An 11,267-nucleotide genomic window follows, 5' to 3' on the forward strand; every position below is an offset into this window, starting at 1 on the left:
TACTACTCTGTTCAGTTTACCCAGTGTCACATTCACTCTTAAACCTGTTGCGAAACTTTTACTGCTGCCACTTTCTCACTTTTCGTCATGCTCTGGCCTTTTTTCACTCAAACATAAATGCGGGCGTTGTGGCATGTTCTTACTCTCGGTCAATGACCAGGCAGGTGACGGCCTCTGCAGCAATGACATTGGCTGTTCTCACATCCTCCCTGTGAAGACACACCACAATAACTCTGAGTGCTCTCACTGGCAGGACAAAACAGCAGCAAAGCCCATCCTAATCATGACTCAGAGATGACTGCACGTATCGACCTCTTTTCTTCAGCATGCAACCTGAAGGACCCTGGGAGGGTCGCCTCTTCCTAACTCTGCAGTTTTTACCAGGGGTGGCAGCACAAGGGTGTTTTTGACGTTTCTAATTAACAACCTCTCTCTACTGTGCTCAGTCTTAAAACAGTGTCAGAACAGTCCGTCTATCAGACCGCCTAGAAGTCTGACTCCGCCCTCCTCCTGTCAGGACCCAGGTTATCTCTGTCTGCTGTAGTCAGGTGAGAAGAACAGTTCTGTCCAAAAGTCACAGGGGCTGAAAAAGAAGCCAAACGGTTAAGGGAGCAACAGAAGAAGACAGTGGAGAAGGAGGTGGTGATACAGACTGAAGAGGTGGAGAGGTTTCATTTACACCACCTTCAGGACCGTGGAGCTTCCTCTGGCTTTCACATGATCTGAACCTGAACTAAACCACAGTTAGTTAACCGCCCTCAGTTACATCTTCAAGTACTGGGCTCCAAACTAGAACGACTGGATCAAATTATTGGGTTTTACACTCGATCACCACCTCTCACACTCAGCAGACTGGTAATACTTTAACAAACTAGAATCACAGCTTCATGATTGTGCCTCTGCCAACCAGACAAATTTACCGTAATGGGACAAATGTGATGATACACTGGCCTTGACCTTTGACCTAAATCTAATCAGTTCATTCTTGAATCTAAGTGGATGTTTGTGTCAAATTTGGAGGTTAAGGGCTCCAGTTCAGAGGTTAAGGGCTGTGGGCTTGGGGTCACAGGTCAAATCAAGTTGCTCCTACCCCTGTAGCGCTCTCTCTCCAAACCAGTCGCCCCTGGTGAGCTCTCTGAGGTGTACTGGCTCCTGATTGGCTGAGTCCCCCTTGGTCACGTTCACCTGTGATTAACAGTGATCAATCTGGATGAGTCAGTAGGTCTATAATCAATAAAGGAATCAAAGAGAAGTGTGAGTTACCTTTCCCTTGCTGATGATGAAGAAGGTGTCTCCTCTGGCGCCCTGGCGGATGATGTACTCGCCATCTTCATAATGAGTCTGAACACAGAACACTGAAGTCAGCGTCTGATTAGTGGATTCCCAGAGAGACTCCACACCAGACAAACAAAAACCCACAGTGTCCATTTGCGTTGTCTAGTTCTCTTCTTGTTCTGTTCCCATAATGTATTAGTTAAGTATATTTTGTAACAAAAATCTGAATCTGGAAAGTAACTAAAGCTGGTAAATACATGCAGTGTAGTGAAAAGTCCAATATGTGCAGTGTGAGGAGCCAGTGGAGGCCAAACAGAGCAGAGACCAGAGACTCTGTGCACAGTGACGCCGTTCTCAGCCTGTGGAGCTGTGTGTTGGAAACAGACAACCTCCCATGTTTCCAGAGGAGGAAACCTGCCACACCGCTGCACTGGGGCAGTTTAATAACTGGTGGATAACAGTGGAGGTTTACAACGGTGAGGACACAACGTCCACTGGTGCTGCTGGTCTCTGGACAGGGTTGGTGGGAAACTAAAAACCACTGGCCTGGTACTTTAAACATGAGGCGACACCATGCAAACAAACAAATCCACATGGAGACTGTTGTTGTTTAAAGTCTCACCTCTTCCATGACATCCGCCAGTTTACTGAGAGTTTCCTCTGGAAGACCTTGAAAGGTGGGAACGCTGCAGAGACACAGAGTTTTCTTTTGTTTTCTTTCAGACACATGTATGTACAGTATTTATTTATTACATGATGCATTTTACAAGCCTGTAGAATGTAATTTGTAAGTAACTGCAGCTGTCAGATAAATATAGGGCAGTAAAAGGTACAAGCTCTGCCTCTGACATGTAGTGAATTCTAAGTATGAAGTAGCAGTAAATAGCAAGTACCTGAAAAGGGTACTAAACACAGTACTTGTACTTAGTACTTGTACAGTAAATGTACTTATTGACTTTCTGCCACTGGGTGTCACCAGATCCCTCTGCAGGGTTTCAGCTTCAGCTCCGCAGAGACAGAGCGAGTAACTGGGCTAAAGGCACATGAGCGTGTGTGTGGGATCTGACCCTGGACCCTGACAGCGCGCTGCCTGGCTTGTGAGCATCTGATTAGTCACCTCTTGAGGAAGTCCATGTACTCAGCGTGTTTGATGAGTCCAGTTCTCATCATGATGGTCTGGACACACTGTCGGTCAATCGCCCACAGCTTCACGTGGGCCAGAGCTGAAACACACACAGCATTTAACAACGTAAACACATGTGCTACTGCTACAGCTTCACACAGGTCAGAGGTATTAATGTTATACATGGCATTTACGCTATCGCTGCCTGTTAATCAGATGTGGAAATAATGTGTGGCTGCAGCTCCTGAGGAAACAAGGGGATCTGGATGTCATTACCAAACAGTACTGGTGTGTGTGTGTGTGTGTGTGTGTGTGTGAGAGAATGGTGTTAATGTTACTAATGTGTCTGTTTGCATGTGCTGGTGTGTATTTCTGTCTTTAATATGCATGGGAAATTAGATGAAATGACATTGTTGCACTGCTGCTGCTGTTGTGTGCGTGTGTGTGTGTGTGTGTGTGTGTGTGTCATCATGGCAACAGTACACATGTCTATGAATGTGTGTGATGTTAAACCAGAGATGTTGCTTCCATCCAACAGCAGCTCAGACCTTAGCATGTTAAAAAAACAACCAGACAGTTTCAGTCTTGAGCAGGTAAAGTCTGGTTTTGTTTGGGATAAAGCTGGAACTCACCAGTGTTTGTACAAACGCTTCAGTGTTTTGGATTTAGAATGAAAAAGAAGCCACATGTAAAATTGTTGTTTGGTAACAGGAACTAAAAGGCTCATTAACAGTAACCGAGACTTTTGGGACAGAATCTTTCCTTATGGAGGAGTAAAGCCACTCAGGAGAGAACAGAAGCATGGTGACAGTTTGGATGTTACCGTGTCCACTTACAGCAGTACCAGGACCTGCTGAGTGTTCACTCTGATCACCACCAGAGGTGGTCAACACCATGCTGTCCCAAAAATTCCACTTGTTAAAATACCAAATGTTTCAGTCAGCTTACTTTGACTCTAAGCACAGTCAGAGGACATTAAACATATAGTGCTGATTCTATAGTCCGTATATATACAGCGAATGACACAGCTGCTCAGCCCACACTCACACATCGACCTGAGATGTTGAATATACACAGCAGCAGACGACGCGATTCAATCTGAAACGGTGAAATCACACAAAATCAGACACGTTACTGTGAATGAGCTACTTGATCCAAACACTGAAGACCTGCTTCAAAAACACAAACCTGACCAGTCTAAATTCCAGATGTGACGTAGGTGAAAGTTGAACTGAAGAACGTGACTGAAAGTGATGTGAGATCAGCTGATGGTTTAGCAGAGAAGACGCTGAACTATACAAACTACTCTGGTTGTATGGCGGTGCTACAGAGTGAAGGCTCTTCCCTCATAGATGATCTTTGGCTGGTGCACACACACAGATCAACAACAGATAAGTTCCATTAACATTCATTAGTGGCTGCTGATATGATCTGATATGAGCTGCACGTCTGTCACTGTGGCTGGGGAAGGCGATGCTCAGCCGGGGTTAAACATGAGACGATGCCGCCACAAGGCTTTGTACACTCAGCAAAACAAACGGAGTGCAGTAAAGAAAACCTGAGCGAAGTGTTTCCCTCTTCAAACCGACCGATCGTTGTGCAGCAGGTCAGAATTCAAAGCCGATTTCTGAAACGAGCCCAAATGTCCACAAACCTCTGAGAGCCTCAGAAAGGTTTCAGTTCCTCTGGTCTCAGCGTGGAGATATCTCACCTTCACAACGACGCAGGTTTGATTCCCCACAGTCCAGAAACCAGACAAAAACTAGATGAAAACTCTTTACCCTCCATCAGCAGGTAATCACAGCAGGTGTGAGAGAAAACAGAAATCAAACGCATCCCAGTGTTTAACAATGTAGCGGCTGGCGGGAACCGAGTGATCCCAGAGACTGCGGTCAGGGAACCAACGTTCGTTCATTTTCAGACAAAGGTTAATTCTTCTCTTGATCATAAACAGCTGTGAGCAGGTTCTGGTCATCAATCTAAGTGGAAGTGACTCAGGACCCTTTAGTGACATTTAACCTAATCTTTCAACTGAGGAAGCACCCAACATGTGAAGCTGGACTGTGGCTCCCCCAGCTCAGAGGCTTTTTAGGCCTCTGAACCTAACCACGAAGGCAACATGACAAAGGCCATCCTCCTCATCAGAACTGTAGCACTGGTGGTTTGTTCCAACACTGAAAACGACTTACTGGGTTACTTACGGTGATGTACTTTAACACTGTGCTGACAAAGTGCCACAAAACTGCACCACAGGTGAAGACTTTTAATGTTCTCTCATAATTAAATCAGGGTCACTAACAGATCTAGTGGTTATCAGTCTCTGCTATTTAAGAAGACAGACGGTATGATGCTACCTGATTTAACCTCACAATCTACAGGAGCTTTAATATCAACACACAGTACTCCTTTTAAAAACAGGACAATGTTGCTATGGATACCATGAGATTCACTGTAGGCTGCAACCTGGGACACATTTTTAGCCTGTAATTGTTTATGTCTGGGGACATTAGGTATGAACTGAAACATTTCCTGTTCACTCTGAGCCTGTGGACACACTGGCAACTAGAAATCTTAAAAACCTGATGATTCTCAGGCAGGTTCTGTTCCACACCCTGCACCATTAACTGTACATTATCTTGTAATGAGGAGATCCAGATCTGTTCTCTCCGGTAATCTTTTCTTGTAAGTCATAATTATGAGATAAAGCCTTGATTGTTTTTCCTTTCATGAATGTGATGTGCTGCTGTAGAAGACACATGGTTTATTTTGTTGGTTGGTGCAGATCTGGATGCTGCCACAGGTGGTGAGAGCAAAGTCAAGAGCAGCTGGGAACTGTAAGGAATGGAAGAAAGAAAGGATGATGGTACAAAGGGAATAATGAAACTGCAAAAAAGAAAAACAAAAGAATGAACGAAAGGGTGACAGAGAGGAAGTGCTATGGAAGGATGAAAGACAGAAAGCCATTGCTCAGGGGAGGAAACATCGTCAAACTCCACTGCACATTTTTCAGGTAAAAAAATTCATGAATAAATTTAATTCCTGTGATTATTCTCTTAAGATGATGCTGGGATAGAGCATACTGTAAATATAAATAATGGGCGCGCTGAATAAAGATGTAAACAAATAAAATTGTTTTCATGTTTACTAGCAAAGTATGATTCTGTAACATCCAGATGTGCAGCTGCAGCGAGCTCACAGCAGCAGACATCCCATAAACCTCACCAGTGATGCTCAGACAGAGCTGGTCACCATGGTTACAGGACACCCAGCTTTACGTATGTGTGTCAGCTCATGCAAGTTATCATAGAGATGAGCCGACTGTACAAACTTCCCTGGGTATGATGAGCAGAGGGGTGCGCAGTCACTCAGCTCAGACACAGGAAGGAGCACGTTGTTACGCGACAGAGCTTTTTAAATTCTACTTCATTATTTGTTTTCTCAAGTACTGCACTGTTTTGTTCCGGAGTAAGAACGGGAGTCACATGATGAAGTCAAAACAAACAAACAACAATAAAGAAAGAAGTGAAATGAGCAGCTGCAGCAGAGAAGAAGCTGGATTCACTGTGGCACGGAACAAAGTGCTTTTACTTCAGTACAAGGTACTTGTACTTTACTATAGTGTTTCCATTTTCTGCTGCTTCAGTACTTCACTACAGTTCAAAGGTGCTTTTTGTACTTTTTACTGCACCACATTTATCTGACAGCAGGAGTTACTTTGCGGTATCTAAAAATAGCTTTTTACTAATAATACATTGACACTTTTTACTTCTTGTTTCTGCTGTCTGTTGCTATGGAGACAACAAGTGTCTTTGTAACCATGGCAACAACAGGAGACAGTCCACAGCAGCAAATGTGTTCAGCTGAGTTTTGTATGTGTGTCAGGTGGGTTACTATCACTGTCGACTAACTGGTGTGTGAGCATTAGGCAATGTAGTGAGTGTGTTAAAGGTCAAAGGTCAAAGAGTCCAGAAATGAAACCAACTGATGGTTTCACATGCAGCTGCTCTCTAGCAGTGTTTTCATCACTTTAGGAGACATTACCCTGATTTACATCCCTTTCCCGGGGAATTACTGAAACCTTATATCTAACTTAACCTTTAACTAACCTTAATTTAACTTTAACTTAAGTCAGTCTCAGTCTCCATCTGAACATTTAATGCTTTCTTTTATGGGACTTGGGGTTTTCTTTCTTGACTAATGTGTCCACTGATGCTGAACATCTTTGAACACAAGACTTTTACCTAAACTGAAATAAACATTACAATACTACTATTACTCCTTCTGCTCCTAGTACTACTACAGCCACTGCTGCCTCTAATGTTACTAATACACAGGTACTATGACTGCTACTACTAACATTACTGATACTACTACATCTAATACTAGTTTTACTGCAAATATTACTGCTGATACCGTCACTACTACAAACATTAGTGCTAATGCTGCTAATTCTAGACCTACTTCTTTAACCATAATTTTAAGTGCCGTCTCTGACTCATGCATTCAATGTGTTCAGCCAATAAAACTACAGAATTATAGCTAGGCTACACTTTTGTGCGAAAGCTGTTCATAATGAGCTTCCAACAAAGTAAATCACATCTTGGCAGCAGCATATAAAGTTGTGTCACTGAAATAATATGGCAGCATAAAATCAGCATATTTGGAAGGAACCACATTTAGTAGATTGTCTTTCTTCAGCTGGTCAACAGGCCTGTAGACAGCTAAGAGAGACCAAACAAAACATGGCACATATCGCATCGTGTATTGTAGTGAATGCACTACTTGTTTAGAGGTGGAGGGGTGTGGAATGGTGATGCTGTGTACAAGACGATGCTGCCAGGCCCGCTAACATTCTGCAGCGGCCACAGACTGCTGGACCGGTGCTTAGTGCCACTGTAATTTTGTTGGTCAGACAACAACAAACATCCTCTGTGTCTGTGTGTGTATTAATAATTCATCTGTGGGTGCTGGGTTGTTCCTGTGGGCTGGTAAACTGCGGCCCCTCCTGTTTTAAATCATACACACACACACCTTAAAACTTCATACTTTAAAAAAGCAAGTTGGCTTTAATGACTCCAAACCAAACCCTTAAGGAATTTTCCCTCATTTAGTAAGAGGCAATAACCCTCCTTTCAGCCGAAGATCTGGTGTCAGAGTGAGTGGAGTGTTTTTGTTTAGCTATAAAGTGATTTTAAAAGCCAACAGTGGCCGCGTCAAAGTAGAGGAATACAGCAGATAAACTTGTCTGGAGCCGTGTGTTAATGTGAAGATAACGAGCAAAGAGCTTCAACAAACGGAAACGAATCCCTCGAACCCAACACTGTTGCCAAGAGACACTGTTGCCAAAAACTTAGCTCATTGGCTGGACCGGATGGTGTTGCCTGGCAACTGGTTCTTAGCGAGCACTCTACCAGGAAGCCTTAACAAAAAGTTGGAGGGCCACACGCGCGCACACACACACAGAGTTGCAGTTGATGTTTTATTGGTTCAGACTGCAGCCTCATTACTCCCACACCTCCTATCGACTCTTCTTGTCTCCTGAACTCAGGTCAGTTTCCCGCAGCAGGGCAGTCACCGAATGGTTAATGCTGCTGCGGAGTTCTGACTGGAGAAAATCTTGGCAGAGGAAAACCTCCAGATGCTGGGGTGGAGCTGGTCTGAGTCAAGACAGTGAAGTTGTCAGTTCAACCTCTGGTTCTCAGCAAAAGACGATCCTCACAGGATGAGCCCAAAAGTGACATTTCAACCTGTTAAAGTTTTATGGTCTGAGGCTCAAAGGCAGAAGCAAAATATCTATCCTGAACATCCAGAGCAACAAAGGAGATGTACTTAGAGACGCTTTGTATGATAATCCTCAGAGATTATTCCAGTTCATAGTGAGGGGACCGTAAGCGTCATCACAGTCCATCACCAGCTGCTCTGTGGTGTCAGTAACAGTGTTTGGAGCCACAGTAAAGACACTAATAATAACTAACTGTTCTGATGCTACCAAGGCTCTTCCGTGGGGTAGGCATTCATTTTTACAGCAGGATCAGAGTAAACTACAAGATATTTATATAATAAACCAGTCAAAAATGACCAGTCCCCAGGTTCTGTTGCTCTTTAATTAGAGCACAGTTATCAGTCCTCCTATTCCTTCTGCAGTGGCTGCCAGCTGTGAGTCTGTCAGTAGTGTTTACCTTCATAGTTTTCAAATGCTGTTGTTTAAATATGTCTCCTGGCACTGTTGTTTTTCCCAAAGACAAACTCACCTTCTCTGTTTGCACCTGTTCTGCCTCACACTCACCTGCCGTTTTCGTCCTTGCCGCCTTTGCCCTGCACTTGACCTAGTTTACTCTGTGCCATAGTTGGCATCTTTCCCAGGCTGCTGTTGTATCACACAATCTGACCTGGCCCTCAATCTGATGGCAGTTCGACCTGCTGACCTCTTGACACAACTGTCATATATATAACAATAATGTGCTGCCCCAGGTGGGGGGAGGCTGTGCATGCTACTCTAATTAATGGTGTTTCACACGCCCACACGTAAAACCTAGACAACCGTGGGCCACGTGTAGCTGCAGGCCGCGCGCTGACCTTCTCTGATTGGCAGTGTCAGCAGCGCACAAAGGAAGTGTCCTGAATTAACCAGCTAATTTATTGCACACACAGGTGGTTTATGAAGACCACAACCCAGCACAGGTATACGGGGACCCAGGGTTCCTTCATCTCTCTCAGCTGCTCCTTATAGCTTTAAAAGTAAATCAGGCTACAGGGTTATCAGGCCTCACTCAGTGTACTCACTCTTGACTGTGGCCGTCCTGGTGCAGTTGTAGAGGATGGCCAGCTCTCCAAACACTTTGCCCGGTCCCATCGTGCACAACTTCATCCCCTCTTTAGTCACCTCCACCTTCCCCTCTGGGTAAGAGACAGTCACAGGCAGTGGGACAGAGAGAGAGAGAGAGAGAGAGAGAGAGAGAGAGAGAGAGAGAGAGAGAGAGAACCAAGCAAAATAAAAAAAATTGTTGCCATGACATTGTAGGAAAACTGATTTACAAACACATTAAGGATAAGTTTCATTATTCAGTCTGCAGCATCATGTTTCTTATCCAATTCAATGAGCTGTGTATAAATTAAATTTGAGGTGTGAGCAACAGAAGTATTAAATCATCAGCTCCCAGTCTGACTCGCATCTGTTTTTACTCAAACATCTGATTAACCGACAGCCACAGTGTGTGTCTGAGTGTGTGTGTTTAGGGCTACATGTAATAAGAACACATGTTTGGTTCAGCTGCAGCAAAACAATGGAAACAAAATCCACTATTTAATTTATCTGAGTCTTGGATTACAGTCAACACACACACACACACACACACACACACACACACACACACACAGGACACCTGTTATTCCCCTGCCTTTGTGTTTGTGTGTGTTTAAAGTCATATGAGAATTTTACATATCAACGAGTGTCTGCTGTCACCAGTGAGGAGTCAATTATTAAACCTAACTTTCCATTTTAGGACAGGTGTAGTGAAGTCAGTGTAATCTGAGTTAGGATTGCAGCAGTGTACATTTCATGGTGCACCATGATATGAACATTGAGCGTTATCACACCATGCACATTTGCTTATTACCGGTATTGAAGAAAAAAAAACGCACTGTGTGCACTATTCTTCCCCGACTGCCTGTCAGACTCCGCAATGGGCGCTACAGGCACACATGCAGCGGACAGGTGGCAGAGGAGGAAGCTGAAATCACTGAACGCCATCCAGCAAAAAAGGCATCAGCAGCGCAGGAGTAGTTTGGCTATCAGAAACAAACAGCGTCAGACACTGTTCAGCAGCTGAACATACGGTATTTCTGCCATTTCAAGCTAATATTGATGAAGAGTGATTCATACAACAGAACCTGGAAATGTCACAGTAATCAGCACCAGGACACCAGAGACTCCCAACAAGACACGAATACCACGGACACACTTCATACGAAGGTTTGTGTGACAACAAGGAGTTCCTTTCAATCATATGTGGATGTTTTTAGATATTTAATAAAGGTTTAGGTGAAACACTGAGCAGACTCGGTGGAGGATTAGTGGACTTTCATCAAAGCTTTGGTTCAATTTAAACAGACTTATGAAGAGATTTGGGAGTTTTTGCAGAGATTTAATAAATCTTAGACACAAACTGGGGATTCTCTGTGCAGCTTAACTGTTTCCTCTCACACACAATTTAATCCACACACATCTGAATATTAATCAGCCTCCTGGTCATATCATTTTCATTCAGGACGTGTACAGTCTCAGTTGAATCCATTCACCAAAACCCCACCAAACTGTGTTCAAACTGTTCAACAGCCAAAGGCCAGATGAGTGTCCTCCAGTTCTCACTGCCCACTCACAAGAGGAGCTGAATGGCAATTTTCCCCTGAATTTTGACTCTCAGGTGACCTACAAGCTGTATTTCCAATTTCCAAGGCATTTTCCAATATGTGTACTTCATTGTAGACTGGATGACACTACAAGACTGACAGTCTTAATTTGCATCACATGGTATCAGCATATTTGGATATTTGTGATATTCCTAAGTATTTTTTATAAATTCATTTTTATCAGTTTTCCTTTAAAGCATTTTAACGGTTCAGTGTTTAAAATCCACATCGGCCTGTGCTTAGCAACACACACATGCACATGCACACATTAACTAACCTAATTTGACTCATGCACACAGTCATTCAACACACAGAAAGAGCAGATGGTAATAATCATTATGGTGAATGGTAAAATACACACACATTATCTGCAGGTTGTAATGATCATGAGGTCGATCACATACACACACACAACGTGCATGTTTATATCATAGTTTCGAGGCTACATCATCTTTTACCC

General features: G+C 43.6%; 1 protein-coding gene across 1 annotated transcript in view; it reads right to left on the reverse strand.

Moving 5' to 3' along the window:
- Window positions 1–11,267, reverse strand: part of LOC109969646 (cGMP-dependent protein kinase 1-like) — a 40,924-nt gene that overhangs the window by 14,042 nt on the left and 15,615 nt on the right. The window contains exons 3-8 of the mRNA XM_020616679.1: window positions 9,182–9,295; window positions 2,393–2,498; window positions 1,898–1,961; window positions 1,264–1,341; window positions 1,091–1,185; window positions 144–209 (exon numbers count right to left, since the gene is read on the reverse strand). Of these exons, the coding sequence (XP_020472335.1) occupies window positions 144–209; window positions 1,091–1,185; window positions 1,264–1,341; window positions 1,898–1,961; window positions 2,393–2,498; window positions 9,182–9,295 (523 nt within the window). The remainder of the gene's footprint in view (window positions 1–143; window positions 210–1,090; window positions 1,186–1,263; window positions 1,342–1,897; window positions 1,962–2,392; window positions 2,499–9,181; window positions 9,296–11,267) is intronic.

Source organism: Monopterus albus, unplaced genomic scaffold, assembly GCF_001952655.1.
Source record: "Monopterus albus unplaced genomic scaffold, M_albus_1.0 scaffold177.1, whole genome shotgun sequence".
Classification (NCBI taxonomy): Eukaryota; Metazoa; Chordata; class Actinopteri; order Synbranchiformes; family Synbranchidae; genus Monopterus; species Monopterus albus.